We start from the raw sequence: 17500 nt of genomic DNA, 5'->3' as shown, positions 1-17500 counted from the left end.
GATTATAAAGCTCGACATCCTGCCTTACCTTAACATATTATTTTAACCACGTGACATGCCACGTGATCATTTTGGTTGAAATTTGGTAAATCGGCGAATTGGTAGCGAATTTCCATCCTATTGCATGATCAATAAATGAGCTATTATCAACTAAGCTTTTAACATGTTCTCAAAAATTTATCAAGCTTAAACTAGAGATATTTTGTGATTTCGATGTACGTTTTTACACGAAAGTGCGAGGTCTAACTTGTCATGTTTTACTGACTGAACAAAACAACCATCAGCTGGCCTCTTACCCTAAAAGCACCGTACTTACCGATAACCATCGACAACAGACACTTTTATTAGATTTCAAACAAAACTAAGCAGCATCTGCAGACGCAGACATAAACGCTTTATAAGACGTTGTATAGGGAATAAAATATCGTTGATTTACAACGCTAAATACTTTAAAATATCCACGTTTTTTAAGGAAGATGATGAAAACAAACTCACCTCTTGTGTGTCTGGTGTGCTTTTTCGGTATTTTCGCTGTTTCGGGCTTTTTATGCCACGACTGTTCTTCCCTTCATAAGACGGATTCAAGGCAGCACACACGGGTTTCGACCGTTTTCAACTCGGAGGCGGTTTGCGTCCAGAAAATCCATCCGATCGGAAATTTTTTCGCACACAGTTAAGGCTCTATGATCCTTACACCCGCACAAATGTCTCTTGTTCGAAAATCCTCGAGCATTACGCTGAAAATGAGCCTTTTCCACCGCCGATTCCACGATCGCTTCTTTTTACGGACCTTGTGATATCATGGTCGGACACGGCCGCGGAAGAGGCTTAGCCGGAGCAGAGAAGCGCAGATGGTACAGAAACAAACCCCAGCGGATTACTACAACGGTACTTCTTTATGTTATGAATCAACTGGCTTCCAATGCAGATCTAATGCTTGTATAAGGTGAAGTGGTTATGCTCGTTGGTTTTGATGCTTAAGGGAACGTTTGAAGAAGCTCTCCTTCCAAATTTACGTCAAGCTCATGATCTCATTTCACTCAGTATGATTAGGCATCTTCAAACGTCCAAAACAACAGACCGATGATAGTAACTGGCAATAAATGGAGGCCAAAGATATACATCAGTCGAAATCATCTTGAGTACTTCCTAGAGAAAGGTTTTAAGGGCAGTGACATAGCGAGGATGCTCAGTGTCAGCAATAGCCTGCGAGCAGGCTCTCCGAGGGACTGGGGCTGGGGTAAACCAGCCCCAGTCCCTCGGAGAGCCTGCTCGCAGGCTATGTCAGCAATAAAACAATTTCCAGAAGACTACAAGAATTTAAATTACCAGTTCGCGCGAGCTATTCAGATATAAGTTAAGCTGAATTAGACGCTATAATGCTGGATATACTCCACGGTTTCCCAAACTGTGGCTACAAATCAATGCGGGGCCATCTTTTGTGTAAGGGTCATAAAGTTCAGGAAGAAAGGATCAGGGAGGCAATGAGGCGAGTTGACCCTAAAGGTATTGCATAAGATATTAGAGAGCTTTAGATTCTAGTACGAGAACGACTACGAGTACGAGATTTTCTCATAAGACAACAGTGAGCGCGCGCAAACCATCGTCATTTTGGCGGGAAAAACTTGATGCCGTCGCCATTTTAGTACGAGGTTTTGCAAAAATGTCGTCGAATCAAAACAAGTCAACAACACGGTAGCAGTTTTGGCTTTTTTCGATGAGCAAAAAGGCTCAGTTACCATCAATAAGAATAACTGAGCAACCTATACCGCTAACAAAGAGTAAAATTAAGCGTACGGGTTATAAATTTCCTTAGTATTTTCTCTAAAAACGGGCAGTCAAAACTCGTACTCGTTCTCGTTCTCGTCGTAGAATCTAAAGCTCTCTAATGGCTTATGAGCCCGAACGGGACTCGAACCCATGACCTCTGCGATGCCGGTGCAGCGCCCCTACCAACTGAGTCACCCAGCTGAGAGCTGGTCAATTTGTTGGGCTCATGTGTTCCCGTGAAAGGAATGAATTAATGAATTTTTTCAGGTGCACACGACAAATGCTTAAATCGGCCACCAAGTGCGACGATCATTTCTTCAGTTAATCTTCAAAACCGCACTTCATATATAATTTCTTTCATAAGCCAATATCTTATGTATTGCATTGCCTTTAGGGCCCGGGGGGGGGGGGGTACTGCCATATATGGGCTATATAGGTATGTGCCGCTGGGAAGGGTATGGTTTTCAAGCAGTTTACTCTAGCATAGGGTATATAAATCAGAGCGTTTGGGTCTAGAATAGGGTATCATTTTTCACGAAACTGACCTGTTGGTTGAAGATTTTATCTAGACTAAGGAAACCAGGAATTGCTACTCAAAAATATAAAAAATTAAATCGGCAAGTTTAAATTTTCACGACTCGGCCTCAACAGCGCTGATAGACGACTATCATAAAACGCTACTGGATATTATTAACGGCCAAAAATCGAGATTCAGACGGAAATCGGTGGTATTAATACTGGTTAAAATTAAACAATTTATTGTCTTGATAATGCGTACGTATGTTCTTGGCATTGCTGGCCAAGTATAAATAAATCCTTTTTTAATAAAGAAGTTTTGTTTTGGCTTTGTTTTAGACTGTGCTAATGACCTCAGTTTCTGGAAAACAGCTACTAGGATACTCTGGAGTGATTTGGGGAGTTTACTCTAGTATAGGGTAGCAAAATCCAGCTGAAACTAGCTCTGGTATAGGCTAAGGGTTCCAGGGTCCCAGCGGCACATCCCCACCCAGAAATTCCTAAAGTACCCCCTAAAGTACTCAAGATGATTTCGACTGATGTATATCTTTGGCCTCTATTTATTGCCAGTTACTATCATCGGTCTGTTGTTGTGGACGTCTGAAGATTCCTCATTGTGCCTAATCATAAGTGAAATGAGATCATGGGCTTGACGTAAATTTGGAAGGAGAGCTTCTTCAAACGTTTCCCCAAGTCTCAAAACCAACGAGCATAACCACTCCACCTTATACAAGCCATAATCAAGATCTGCATTGGAAACCAATTGATTCATAACATCAAGAAGTACCGTTTTTATGTTGCTTTCTGAGTTCTTGTGCTGTTCAATGTTGACCCTGCAGATGGGCCGCCACGTATCTAGAAAAGAACACTAAGAAATAAGTGTCTTTCAATAAGCCGCTGCCCTGATCGAATGGCGTTTCTGATCCAATGACATGAAGTCCAGGAAGTTCGATCCAGTGGCATGATGTGTATCGTCCGATCGAATGGGCTACGTTCCAATGACACAAATTTAGATTCAGTAACACGAAGGTGTTGCAATGACATGAAGCCCGATCTAATGACAAAAAATCTATGATCTGATAGAATGACGTATGATCCAATAAAATGAAGTCCGATCCAATGACATGAAGTATATAATCCGATAGGATGACGTATGATCGAATGAAATATAAAAGTTTGATATAATGAGATGAAGTATATTGTCCGATAGAATGATGCGTAGTTCAGTGGCATGGCGTTAATGGTCTAATGTCATGAAACTCGATTCAATTACATTTTTGTCCCAATTTGGACAAATAAGTGTAAAATCAAACAGAAAGAACCACCGTTTTCAAGGACTGTGGATTTTTTTTTTGATGAGAAAACCCTCAGACACTGTTGAGCTAAACCCTCTCTTCCTAATTCCCCTGCATATTGTTAAAGATCACAGTCGATATCGGAAAGAACTTCCTCTATTGATTTCCTATATTCATTCTGATTTTCATGCCCGTACGCGTTGCTCACTTTGCTTCCTGTGAAGTGTTTGTATATCTGGCGCCAAAACGTTCCAAAGTGGGATGGTAAACTTAAAAGTTTCATTGTCAAAACATTCAAATTTTGATCGCCCGGAAGAAAATGTTTTTGTCACCCGTGTGACGAAAGTGGACAATGTCCTGTTTGAATAAAATAAAAAAAAAGTAATAAAGAGTAATTTGTCATAAAATTAAAGCAGCCTTTTAACATTCGGGAGCAGTAACCTTATTTTAGACGAATTTCTTGACTCGCGTCACACCTGACAACTGAATAAATCAGCTTGCACTTGTAAAAATAACCTAGCATGAATATTTATCCCGCTTTACATGTGCATTCCGTTCCATCGACATTTCCCTCTCCTTCTTTGTCATTAATTTTCAACTTTATTTGCGTGAGGAGCTTAGCTAAGACTTCTTCTGACTGCGGTAGCAGCGGTTTTTTATCTCAGACGTCCGAGATCGTCCGCCTTCCTCTTCAACTGCCTCTTTCACGAAAACATCGTGCACATATTTTTCTGTGAAGAATTTAACCTTTTTGACCTCATCCCTTTTTCCCACAACCTTTGAGATGATTTACGGTTATGATCGCCAACACATTTGCAAGATTTCGTAGCAATTTCGTCCACGCTGCGTTCTAGGAACACTCACATGCGGCCATCTGCCACCATCTTAAATGTTATGATTACCCAATTGAGACCACGTGACTGCGAAGCTAAAGAAATCTATCAGTTCCCAGGTGATGTTTTTGATACACGCTCATATTTCCTACCAGCCAATCAAAACGCGCATCTGACAACACATAACCAATCAAAATTCCTGTGATGTCATAGCCGTGTTTCCACACTCTCATCTAAACACAGCTATTGACCAATGAGAGTGCGAGCACCATCCTAATTATTTTATAAAATAGAGTAGTATCATGCATGTATCGCTGACAAAAGTACCATAATTTCGCTTGGTTTTCTCGGTTCTAGCTACTAGTGTTGATAACATAACCAGAACCATGATACAAGAGAAAACCATGGCAGCAATGCGTAACAAATCATCTATTTATTTATTTATTTATTTATTTATTTATTTGAGAAAATATTGGGAAGTCAACAAGCTCTACACAGGAAAGGAACGAAAGTGAAGATGATGAGAACTGCATGCCATTCATTCCTCCTATTCCACACTTAAGAATTATTTAGTCTGGTTCACCACTGAGCATATTTATCAGCAGGACACAAAGGTTTACATTATCTCGCTTTCAAGCAGTTTGTAATATTTAAGACCAATTTACGAACTACTGTAGATTGTTATTTGGATATTGATAACTTGAATCTAGACCACAGTATAAGGACCAGGGAGTCTGGTAGCTAGTATCATTGCATGAAATGTTTACTGATGTAATAGATACAAAAGCCACAAAACTTGTAACAGCCAATCATTTTCCCCTTGTAAGTACAATCATCTATCAAGCCTTATACACATGTCAATGTAAAGTAAGAGTATTGCATCCTTCGCCTCTTCCTCAGGAGCCGCACTTCCTCTGTAGGCAGTCTACTGTTTTGTATGTTATAACCCTTGATCATCTGCATTTGATGTATTCATATATTGTATTCTATATCTATAAATTGTTATTTGTAATAAAGACTGTTTAATCCCAATTGTGCAAGAGTGTATAGTGGTTATCAATAAAATCAACAAGTTTCTTGACAAATGAAAATGAGGCATCACTTTGGTCACGCATAAATGATATGCGAGTTACAGCTCAATATCACCTAAAGTAATTTTGCCTTTAAGGAGTACATCTAAATCAAATTATTGTCAACTTCCCTTCAATACCAGTATAATTATCTTTTCTAATCTTTGCTTTATAGCTATAGACTGCCTTATTTTTTGCTCCTGCAGAAGAAATCAACTCCTTGCACTTCTGGCGGTAGATATTCTTGATCCACAGGTTCATCAAATGCGGGATTGTACTTGTAACCAGCACCGTAACCCAAATCTTTCATCAGCTTGGTTGGGGCATTTCTGATATGTAGTGGAACAGCTGGTTGTGGACCTTCCCAGCCATTCACAAGCTTCTTAGCTTCACTGTATGCACTGTATACTTCAATAGCCTTTGGAGCTCTGGAAAGGTACACTGTAGCTTGTGCAAGGATTACCTGGACATCAAAAACTTGTTTGTGATACTCAACAGATTTTACTCATAACTAGGGGTGTCCTGGGGTGCTTGAGGAGTAAATGGATTAAATCATTGGGTTATGATTTGTCACTGAAAGATTATTACTTTAAATTTGACACTTAAGTTTTATTTATTATGTACCAAACAATTTTGCATTATTTTACAACAGATGCTAAAGAGATGATGCTTTAAGAGAGACAGTCAGACAGACATACATTGCGGACTTCTAATGGGTTTATTCATTATTATTGTTAAAATTTCATGTGGACCTGCTTCATACCACAACATGGGGCAAAAGTGTGACATTTTTGTCAGAAATATGCCAGTTAAAGTATTCTCAGCAGCAACAGCTTTTTTTGTACGAGAGTCACAATGATGGATTGGGTAAATAAGTCCTTCAAACATGGGTTGAAAATAATAATAATAATCAAAAAAAAAAAAAAAACACTCAAAGGGTGCTCTACTGGATTTTGTCACAGAAATCTTAAGGTAGGATTTTGCAGACACTTACATCACACTCTGGCATTCCAATAAAATGGCATGCCTGGTAAGCAGCAACAGCCTGGTTCAAGGCCTGCGGATCTGCCAGTCCTTAAGCATAAGATAAAATGCAGAAACTAAATGAGTGATTAAAAACACTAATAATAAGGGGATTATCACCTGAATTAAGCACTCTTTATCTTACTGTAGGTTGTAGCTCTGGGTCTCTGGACCTCTGAGCTCTTCTGGTTCTCGGAAGGTCACATTGTTCATAACAAATCATGTCTTTAACATTGGTAACACTTACAAGAACATCTGAGAGGATCACTAGATTTGCTCCTCAGGAAATTTTCTTTTTGCTTTACTTTTTTAATTCTCAAAACTCTCAACTTCCTGGCCAAATCCATTTTACAAATGGACACAAAATTAACCCTGACATTTTCCACTTTTCTATCCACTGCATTGACCTAGGGAGTTACTGGTACGAAATAAATCCATAATTTTTTTAAGTGTCTACTGTCAAAAGTTTGATAATTCTTGAATGTCGAACTACTACAGTTGGCTCGGATTTACACTTATGGTAACAAGAGTACAAGAAAGAAAAAAATCAACAGAAGAAAATTGAATTAAAAAGCAACCACTTACCTATATCCTCACTAGCACATCGCACTAATCTTCGAGCCACATACAGAGGGTCTTCGCCTCCCACAAGCATCCTCGCCAACCAATACAGAGCGGCATTTTCATCACTCCCTCTTATTGACTTGTGCATTGCAGAAATGATGTTATAATGCTCCTCACCATTTCTGTCATAAAGAAGATGGTTTTTTTGTAAGCCCTCTTTTACATGAGCTACACTGATCAAAACTGTTAACTTTTCATTTGATTGCTCATTGTCAGTAGGAAATTTTCCATTTTGGGAGAGTTCTCCATTTTGTTGTGAGCACAGTCTGCTTGGTAAATCAGCATCTCCTCTTTTCCTGAGCTTTGCTGAAGCCACTTGAGATTGTATTGCAACTTGGAGGCCATTCAGTGCAATTCTAGCATCACCATCGCATAAGTTTGCTAAAGCTTTAATAGCATCATCTTCTATTTCCACATGATAATCACTGTCAAGGAAATATAAAATAATGTTATTACAACTTCACCCCACTGACACCTCAAATGCCCTTGGACACCCCCAGTTGACAAGTAAAATTGTCTGGCACTAGAAATGCAGAATAAAATCTGTTAAGTCTCACTACCAAGGGTCAAAGGGTTAAACTAGGTTTAGGTGACAATAATATTATTGCCCAGTTATACTGCTGAAACTGTCAAAATGCTGCGTTCTCACTCCATTACCACAAAGTGTCCGCAGGGGTCCTGCCTTGGGACTCTATTATTCTCTATCTATACTAGTCAGCTATTTAAACAATAGAGTGTTTCTGTCGAGGAACTATCGGCTGATAGTTGCCCCGCGGAAATTTGATGTTCTTAAAACAAATATTTGCCCGAGAAGCGAAGCTTCGAGGGCAAACATGCTAGTTTTAAGAACATCAAATTTCCAAGGGGCAACTATCAGACCGATAGTTCTGAGACATAAACACTCTATTGTTTTTATTGTTCACTACTAAATTTTCTTCCGCGCGCCAGCTCAAAAATCATGTTGAATTATTTTCAACTTTATTAGACGAAAGCCGTGTCAGCCAATGTAAAATTTGAAAAAGAAAACAAACAAAAACCCTCTTAATACAATTTCGATTGTTTATTTTCCATAAGGCCGCTTGTTTACAGAGGTATTTTCAGCGGACGACTACTATCCATCCGGGTATTTTCCTCGGACGGGCACTATGGGCTGATAGTGTCTCTCCGCGGACGAACACTATCGCATCATGTGATCAATTTAGACCAATAAGAATCGGAGAAAATTTAGTGGTGAACTATAATTTCCAATATTAACAACCACCTACCGAATGTCCGCTGTTTCACTGACGATACCCAACTCTATTTGGCCTTTAAACCTAATATACATCACCCTTAATGTCATGGAAGTCTGCCTTGATGATGTATGTCAGTGGATGATAAAAGATAAACTCAAACTGAACTACAGCACAGACAGCACAGACTGCCTCTCCATATTCGGTAACTAGAGAATTTCGGCTATCAAAACATTGGTACGTGGTTTGACTGCAAGTTTTCCATAGACCGTTTTGCAGATATGGTGGCCATTTTGATTTCTATTGTTTCAAATAGCTATTATGGGATGCCCTGTATTTGCCCCCTGGTCATCCCATAATGTCTTTCGAAACAACAGAAATCAAAATGGCCACCGTATCTGCAAAAAGGTCTATGAGTTCCCATAATATCCATAATATCCAGAATATTAGAAAGTATCTAAACCGCCATTATATCCAGTAAACCTGACTACTGCAACAGACTTTTGTTTGGTCTTCCCAACTCTCAGTTAGCTAAACTTCAGAGAGTACAGAATGCTGCTACCAGAGTAGGTTTACAGTAGATTCTGTCATGTCACCCCCTTACTTGTAGAACTGCACTGGCTACCTGTCAAGTTTAGGATTGATTACAAGATTATTGTGAGTCATTACTTTCAAGGACATGAATGGCCTTGTGCCTAAATATTTAAGTGACCTACTTTTTGTCAAGGCCAGATCCACCTGCAGCTGTTCTAATAATGAACTCATCCTGTCACCCCTGGCCAATGATGAAGACTCTTCCTACACAGGGGAGAGAGTGTTTGTTGGCATTACCCCCAAAATAGGGAACATGCTTCCAAACGATCTTAGATCTGTATCTGATCTCCCTGGATCCAAAGAGCACCTTAAAACATTACTTTTTAGAGAAGTCTCTACTTCTTAAGTTTTTACTTTAGAAGCAGTCTTATTGATTATTGATACTATTATTGATTGTTAGGACTCATTGTTATCTTTTATAAACTATTCAGATAATATTAGATCAGTAGTCTTAATTTAGCCTTTAATCATTGTACGAACTGTAGAAAGTTTTCTGTGAGGATGGACCAATGGTTAGTTCCTTTAATTTGTAGTTTTGTGGGGGGGGGGGGGGAAGGCTATCTCAGATTCTCTACCTCTAGTCCCAGAACACAAAAGCTTATAGGCTTTGCAGAAAACCTCTAGCCTAGCAATCTTAAGGTTATTATTTCTCTCTGTTAATAAAATACACCAAACCTGTATTCAGATGTAAGTAGGTCTTTGTTTCTGTTCCCAGAGTTAGCTACCACACTGGTTGACATTCCCATGCCGTCCATTGCATTCCGTAAGATCTGCTCTACATTATCAGAAGTGAGTTTTTCAAGGACTATGACTCTACACCGGCTAAGCAGCGCATTGTTTAGCTGAAATGACGGATTCTCTGTAGTTGCTCCAATTAATGTTATTGTTCCATTTTCAACATGTGGCAGAAATGTGTCCTGCAGAAAGTGAACAATGTACAACACACAATAAATAGACCTTATTCATGATATCCCTGTTTGACTGAAACGAACAAGCACTCGATGCTTGGCAGGGGGTAAAGATATTCCATCAGTCTGTAAAGTCTCCCCTTGCTGGCCTCAATTCCATCTTCCTTCTATTCTGACCACCAAAATATGAACCGTGGCCTATTAAACTAACTCACTCAGAGTAAAAAATGGGAGGCAATCTTTTATGGACCCATTTACCAAAGGACATGAAAACTGCTAACAAAGCACTACTAGTAGTAATTAACAAAATAAGAATTCTTCTTTATTATTACATTTATTTGACACGTTTTTTCAGAAAATGTTTTGTTTGTCTTACAACAGGTTGGACTGAACGCAACCATAAACTTATTTGCAATTTAAGTTTAAAATATGGATTATCACCCAGTAATTCTCCCTTACTATTTGTTTACCATTGTGGCAGTTGTCATATCCAACCAAGGATGAGAGGGACGTATACAAAACAAGGACCCCAGGTCCAATTTGGACTATCCCTGTGGACCACCCCTCATTCTGTAAAGTTACAAGCAGAAAATTCTTTAGACAAAAAGAGAGAAGTCACCCTTGCACTCTGGACACTTTCAGCAATTGTCTCTTTTAGACACCTGAAAAATTAAGGTGGCTCCAACGGGATTCGAACCCATGACCTCTGTAATGCTAGTGCTGAGCTATGAAGCCACTCAGTTGGGATAATTTGTAATTGGTAAAGGACTCGATGAATGAAAATTATGAAGGCATATTAATCCCTTTGGAGCCACCAAATAGGTGGTATAGGTGTCTATAAGAGACAATTGCTTGAATCAGTAGCCCATAACTAGGAGCGACCAACAGCCCTTTATTCCTGTCACAGCATTCACAGACCGCGACACCCACGGCGGATCTTGTGCTCACTATGATGCAGTGAAACTGGGTGGCAAAGTACTTCGTGGAAGCTTTAAAGAGAGGGGTATCTGGTAAAAGACTTAAAGTGAGATCTGACTTTATTATGTACAAGTACTTCATCTAAGAAGCAATGGTGTGGAGGGTTGAGTTGACGTCCAGCATCAACAAAGGTTGCGCCTTGCTGTATCCACTGACACCAGCAAAGGCAGTAATGAGACGAAATCTGCCAGAAGACTTTTTGATGAGGAAAGAAACACCATTAATAAACACTGCAAACACTAATATTATTGTGTCGGGTCTAATATCTTCATTGCTATACATATTTATTTATTTATTTATTTATTGTAATTTGAATATTGTTTTGAAATCCTTTTGCTCCTTCTTCAAGCAAGTTTGCTCCTAAAAGTTAGTTTGGACCTAGGAGCAAAATTGTTCCTAGAAATGAAAAAAAAATCCTGGACCAGAACTTCCTGTTGGCAGGATGAACTGACATGTCATTGGCAATCACGTCCACATCCAAATCTTTGACTACAAGAGCATGAAGGGTAAGAATTGCTTATCAGCATGCGAGAGAGCAAGGAGGGTCTTGACAACAGCAAGAAGGCTGACAGTGTCTCCTTGTAAAGCCTGTTGAGGTGTTTTAACAACAGGGACATAGACCATAGGCCTTCAGAGCCAGTGTGTCTAAGGTAAGCTTGAGCAAGTGGTGTCTGAAGTAGGCATTGAAATGAGGAGACTGTTTGGTGCTCACACGGCACGAGACAATCCTGGCTGAAGGGAAGGAGGGCTGAAGGAACAGCTGGGTCTTTGGTCCCATCTTCAACATCAGGCTACTTGTGAGACGTGCTTTGGCGAGGAACGCAAGGTCTTCAGGAGGTAGATGGGTACATTTGCTTAAGAAGTGACTGTCATTACAACCAAGGAAGGGTTACGGTTTTGGCACACGTTGGCCATGTAGCACTGAAATTTCAACAGACTTAACTATTAGTGGGACGAAATATACAGTGCTAGTTTTCTACCCATATGAACCATGTGTTACTTGAAGGTCATGGTTCAATTCTCACCCTGGTCAGAGTTTTTCTCAGTCCTTGTGTGGGCCCATTTCCGTTAGTAGGGCTAACGCTCCCATGGTTCATACGGGTAGAAAACTAGCACTTCACATTACCCTCTAGTAGTTAAGTCATTACAACCAGCTTGTTTGCATAAAAGGGCCAAGACTTGACTTGACACTTATTAGCGGACTGTTGGGAGCCTTTGCAGAAGGTGTTCTCTTTTTGCACACTGTAGCACGCAAGATCTTAGCATCAGCTGAGACATGGATTTCTTCCAGAAGAGGCTACACTGCTAGGAGATTTCTGGTTTAAGAGATGCAAGCCCTGGACCAGGACCTAAGCTCAGTTCCATAGCGATGTTATACCAGGCTGGGGAGAATAGTATGGATTAATCTTTACCAAGTAAGCTTTAGAGGGTAGATGATATTTCCTCAACTGTACAAGTGGTTACCCCACGGTGTGCAATAGTGCCATTCGCTACCAATAAGTTGTCCTCAATGAAGGACATACAGTGCTGGTGCAAGTCCTCAGGGCATTCGTATGGTTCAAGTTTAAATAAATTATGTGTACTTAGCTTCAGGTCCTTGTGTACTGTGTAGTATGACCGGAAAAACAGCTGTAAGTTTAACTACATTGCTATCACCTTGTGTGGAATACAGGTAGAAAAACCTTCAATGAACTGGCTTTCTCTTCATTTGAGTCGCTAGTAGTAATGTCCGCTGCTACCACGCCAGTAATGAGGACAAGACAACCAGCGAAATGTAACGGTTTAAAGGCTATAACAACTTGGTGACAACAATACGGCTCCCAAGCGAGACAAGAGGAACAACAACAAGCAAAATACGCATGCACGGCTAACATTATGCCTACTTGATGTGAAAGATCACATCAACTGGCCGGTTTGTGAGAGAAGTCTTAGTGACTCCGAGAGTTGAACCCAGACAAAAATAAATACTGTGAAATTGTTGTCAACATCAAGGTCACCAACATCACTCATTTTTATTAAAAATACTTTTTTGGGCAGAGGAGTTTTAAAAAAACCATATGGAAAGGCACTGGTGAAAGAAAAACAAGGCATCTATTCAGAATTCCAAACACCTTTTGGAGGAGGAATTTCCAGAAGGAGTCTGAAAGTGTCACCTTGCCTCAGGACCAGTATTCTCTGAATTCTCTCACATTACTAATTTCATGGGGTTAAAACTGGCCTTCTTGTTTCACGACCTCTGTCAAGGCAGTCTCTACTTAAAAATATTCATAACACACACAGTGTACTGTACCTGTTGCAGCTTATTGAATCTATGTATCTCATCCACAAACAAAATTGTTTTGCACTTGAACAATTGCTGATCATTCTTGGCCACTTTTACAACTTCTTTAACATCATTTATACCACTTGTTGTTGCAGACAGCTTCACAAACCGAGCTTTATTACTTCTCCCAGCTGAGTTGGCTATAATGTGAGCCAAAGTGGTCTGAACAAAAAATGAAATTAATTTTACTTTCTGAGCGATAAAAACAAGGCTACAAGCAAATAACCTCTTAATTCAGCAATATTATACAACATTGCAACAAACCGAATAAGTTTTGGTAGTTGTTAGACTATTTAATTTAGTTGCTAATTTTTCAAAGATTTGCAGTTGTCTGAGCCAGGAGAGAAAAACAACACTGCTCAAGGCAGGATTAAACTAAGTCATATAAAACTAAAATAAAGAATGCGACAGTCAACAACTAATTAACAACATCAATTTCAACACAACTGAACAGAAACTATGAAATTGTCTTTTTTTCCCACTATGTTCATCTCAGCTTACCTATCTTATTTAAGGGTCTCGGTGAAGGTAAATTTGGGCACCTCGCTCAAATTTTTTGTTTTTGCAAATCTTGAATCGGTGGGCTGTGAAGTATATTTTCCCAAAAAAAAAAGTTTCTGAAAAATTAATTATAAAACTGCTAAAATCGCTTAAATTTCTTTGTTTCTTGCCATGATCTGCATGCGAAAAATGATTGGCATATTATGTCAATCATGCGTGAAAGGATTGGGTGTCAATTGACAGCCTTCATGCTCGAACAATGTTTGGCTCAGCATAATTGCCTTTCAAGTTGGCGATGGAGTTGTTCAGCAGTCCCTGAACTCCACACAAAATCTTTAAGCTCCTGTCCCGACGGGTTATTAGATATTGCTTCCAAATTTTCAATTCTAATAGATGATTGTACTAACCCAAAAACCGTGTGAGAAATTTTTCGTTTGTCTTCGGAGACTGATTTTATGGCACTTCTTCTGCCCAAATTAAGTGCGAGATGAGAGTTTCCACTTTGATGTGCAATATTTCCTTCAATTCTTTACATTTCAAAAATTCCTCAGACGGTATTGGAGTGCATTCATCTGTGACTAAGATGCAACAAAGTGCAGCGATTTGCGCAATAAAGTGAAGAGGAAGGAACTTCTGCAGTTGAGACTTGGTTCTTCTGAGTTTGAGGCCTCAAAACTAAAAGGCAATATTAAATACCAAAAAACTAAAACTTTATTCAAATAATTCAATCTATTACCGGTAGCTTTTAGTCTTATCCTATACAAAAAATTTCATTTTTCCACGGACACCTCATTTTCCTCTACAGAGACCTTATTAATTAAACTGACACAAATGTTAAAGACATTTTCCAACTTCAGCCAGGGCTCTTAGGAATAGTCATCTTTTCTTTAATATTCCCCCAACTACACTCTTCTTCTCTTTCACCGTTAAAGGCTCCTGACAAAAGTTGAAACACTGTGCAAGGTTTGTTGAGTTGCAATGATGTCAAACCAAAAGCGGGTTATTCCACGACAAAATGCTTCATCATGGCCACCCCTCCCCTCAAGAGGTGATTTTCTGAATGGCGGTCACATTTATAATTTTTTTGTCCACGTGCAAATTAGCCTACCAAGCCTCGTTTTAGAGCAAGAATTCTTTTCAATTCACTGTATGGTATCGAGGCTTGGTAGGCTAATTTGCACTTTGACAAAAGAATTATAAATTGACCGCCATTTATGAATAAGGTCTATAGGATTGATCTTCTAGATAAAGGTATGGGGGGAGAGGGGGGGGTAGTTTGGAAATCCAGGAGAGAGAGGGCAGTGATAAATATCTTGTCACGGAGGAGGAAGAGGGCTGAAATGCCATTTCAGGAATTACACACTGGGGACCTTTAGATCGGAGGACAAGGACAAACGACTGCGAGTACAAGTTCCTTTCTGAGCCCGCGCACTTCAAAATGTGTTGGCCTCCAAATCTCATCTGCATGCTCAGTACGAAAAACTCCTCCTTGTAGTCGTCCTCGTCCTCCTATCTAAAAAACCCTAATGTTGGCTCACAGTAATATGAAATGCTAAATATGCCATCATGTTGGCTGTCAATGTTGCATCAAAACCCAAGATCACATTGAGATGTTTACCTTCCCACAGCCAGGAGGTCCCCAAAAAATCATGGAGGGGATTTCCTCAGCCTCGAGCAAGGTCCTTAAGAGACTGCTACTTCCTAAAACTTTTGATTGACCAACGTATCCTTCCAAAGTCTTTGGGCGCATTAATTCAGCCAGTGGCATAAACTGACTGGTCTTAGATTTATGTCCAACTTTTTTCTGGGAAAAAGACGAACTTGAACGGTGGAAAGATACCGCCTCCTTCGTGCCTGAATGTATCGGTCCATTCAAAGAGTTTCTCGTCATCTCAGAAATGTCTTTTCCTTCATTTGACTTCAGTCTTTTGAAAGAAGTATTCTTGTTCGATTTTCCCGCCAAAGGTGGTGAATTCAAAGAGTTGTTAGATAAACTTCTTTTCCGTGCTCCTGACGGGGGGCTTGTCATCGATAAAGTATTTCCTGGTCTCTTTCCAAAGAGATCAGCAGCTTTAGCTGATAAACTATGAGTAGAAGAAGAGTTACGCTCAAGCTTTTTCATTCCAGCGATCTCATCAGCACTCGATGCAGTCTCCTTTGATGTCAAACATTTATTTGCATGCTCGTTCACGGCACAAACCGGGAACGATACTCCACAAATCGGGCAGTCTACATTGTTAGCTTGAGGCATCATAATTTATATTCGGAAACCCCGCTGAAAAAGCTGGTTTGATTTTAAGCCTACATTTCTTTGCATGATCAATCTACAAGACTTTCACTGGGTATTGTATACCTTGTCATGTATGCTACTGTCTGGCGTCCATCAATGACGTCATCTACTCTTGCAGAACAACATGGCGGCTGGATTTCGATCTTATGTATGGGATCCATGTTTAATTATTTCGCAAATTGCCGCCATTCAATGTGTTTTCTACTTATTTTTAGCATTTTGGATTTTACTTGTTGACTTCTGGACGGGATCTACACGCTCCTTAGATCAATTTTTTAGACCCAAGGTAAAAATAACAACTTGCAATTGACAGCTCAACTTTAAATTTATGATCATCGTTTTTACTGTGCTTTTAACGATCAAAATTTGTTGTTCGTAGGAACTAGAGTTTTCGTCTTTTAAAGGAAAAGTAACGATGGCAGCATTTTGTCTAAATGCTTTAACTGGGTAGGTGGAAAGAGTGCTAGTAGAGTCTTTCTCCAGTCTAGCTCTCCGTAAGCTGACGTAAGATCTAAGCTTACATACCCACGACAGAATTTTCAGAATCTCATGACGTTAGATAGTTATTAGGGCTAAAGTATTGCTATCTTCAAACTGTGTATAAATGCAGAGGTTTAAAGTTAGGTATGTAAGGACAATGATTTCGTATCCGCTTAAGTTCTTTTGATCCAAGGTTGTCTACATGTCCTACGGGATAGAATGGTGGAATGACGAGATGGAATGGTGGAACGGCGCAATGCATGGAATATTCTAAAATACGGAAAAAATCGAATATTTTGAAACGCAAAATATATGGAACATTCTAAAACACGGAATGCACTGAATATTCTAAAACGCGGGATGAGAGGAAAGTCTTTTAAAGAAGGATATGCTGTAAATTTTACATTTCCTAGCGACATGTCCTCGCGGGATATCCTCATTCGTTCGCCGAATTTGAGTGTCATTTCTCAAAAATTCAGCGAGGAAGGCGATCCTGAAATCCATGATAAAGCTTTCTCAACATGATTGGTGCAAGAAACCAGATTAAAGGAATTCGAGTCAAGCATTTGAGTCTATTCAAATCTACCAACCAGCGCAACGGGACTGTTGGCTTGCCAACGGTCACGTTCACTGAAGCTCACGTTCAGCGAAGGTATGAGGACATCCCTAATTGATCGGATGCTAGTGTTATTAACGTGAGAATTTCACTGCTTTGGCGTCAGTTCCCGCTTGAACAAGACAAGGTCATTGGCTGGTGGCTCGGAGTTGCCTGCCTTGTCAATTTTCTTGACTCTCTAACTGGTGGTCAAGAAAAAATCTCGCAAAATGATGCCTAGAACAGCTCGGAAAGACCAAAAAAACATAACACATGGCTCGGTTGACACTTAGTTTGATCTTTCGTTGATTTATTTGCTTTCAAACTTTATTGCCGAGCAAATCGCAACCGCTGTAATGTATCTATCCTTCTACAGATTGATAACAACAACACCGACAGAAGATGGTCCGCCTGTGACCGATCATAACAACATCTGCTAGGGAAATCGTGTATGAACGAATCAGGTTT

The 17500-nt window shown here is 39.7% G+C and overlaps 3 protein-coding genes and 1 long non-coding RNA gene across 4 annotated transcripts in view; 2 read left to right on the top strand and 2 right to left on the bottom strand.

Moving 5' to 3' along the window:
* LOC137993351 (uncharacterized) overlaps positions 1-1185 on the bottom strand; it is a 4335-nt gene extending 3150 nt beyond the window's left edge. The window contains exon 1 of the long non-coding RNA XR_011121854.1: positions 496-1185. This is a non-coding gene — a long non-coding RNA (uncharacterized lncRNA). The remainder of the gene's footprint in view (positions 1-495) is intronic.
* The window catches only part of LOC137993319 (acyl-coenzyme A synthetase ACSM4, mitochondrial-like), a 71512-nt gene extending 66456 nt beyond the window's left edge, over positions 1-5056 (top strand). Inside the window, exon 16 of the mRNA XM_068839097.1 lies at positions 4881-5056. Coding sequence (XP_068695198.1) covers positions 4881-4976 — 96 coding nt within the window. The 3' untranslated portion in view covers positions 4977-5056. The remainder of the gene's footprint in view (positions 1-4880) is intronic.
* On the bottom strand, positions 4847-16002 carry LOC137993306 (ATPase WRNIP1-like). The gene is made up of 6 exons (XM_068839063.1): positions 15286-16002; positions 13134-13328; positions 9633-9874; positions 7093-7556; positions 6479-6558; positions 4847-5947 (listed from the first exon to the last, which is right to left on the bottom strand). The coding sequence occupies exons 1-6, from the start codon at positions 15919-15921 to the stop codon at positions 5672-5674; spliced, it is 1893 nt and encodes a 630-aa protein (XP_068695164.1). The 5' UTR covers positions 15922-16002; the 3' UTR covers positions 4847-5671.
* A 65-nt stretch (positions 16003-16067) lies between these two features.
* LOC137993247 (protein SYS1 homolog) overlaps positions 16068-17500 on the top strand; it is a 4015-nt gene continuing 2582 nt past the window's right edge. The window contains exons 1-2 of the mRNA XM_068838980.1: positions 16068-16243; positions 16337-16404. Of these exons, the coding sequence (XP_068695081.1) occupies positions 16082-16243; positions 16337-16404 (230 nt within the window). The 5' untranslated portion in view covers positions 16068-16081. The remainder of the gene's footprint in view (positions 16244-16336; positions 16405-17500) is intronic.

Source organism: Montipora foliosa, chromosome 1, assembly GCF_036669935.1.
Source record: "Montipora foliosa isolate CH-2021 chromosome 1, ASM3666993v2, whole genome shotgun sequence".
NCBI lineage: Eukaryota > Metazoa > Cnidaria > Anthozoa > Scleractinia > Acroporidae > Montipora > Montipora foliosa.
This window is presented reverse-complemented; position numbering and strand designations above follow the sequence as displayed.

What these genes read in the sequence shown, in the direction of transcription:
- LOC137993306 (XM_068839063.1), bottom strand. Translation starts at nt 15,921, where the DNA reads ATGATGCCTCAAGCTAACAATGTAGACTGCCCGATTTGTGGAGTATCG. An exon ending in CTACTTACATCTGAATACAG is followed by an intron (nt 7,557 to 9,632) that starts GTTTGGTGTATT and finishes TTTCCTTGACAG; the next exon opens with TGATTATCATGTGGAAATAG. An exon ending in ATGTGCTAGTGAGGATATAG is followed by an intron (nt 6,559 to 7,092) that starts GTAAGTGGTTGC and finishes CTTATGCTTAAG; the next exon opens with GACTGGCAGATCCGCAGGCC.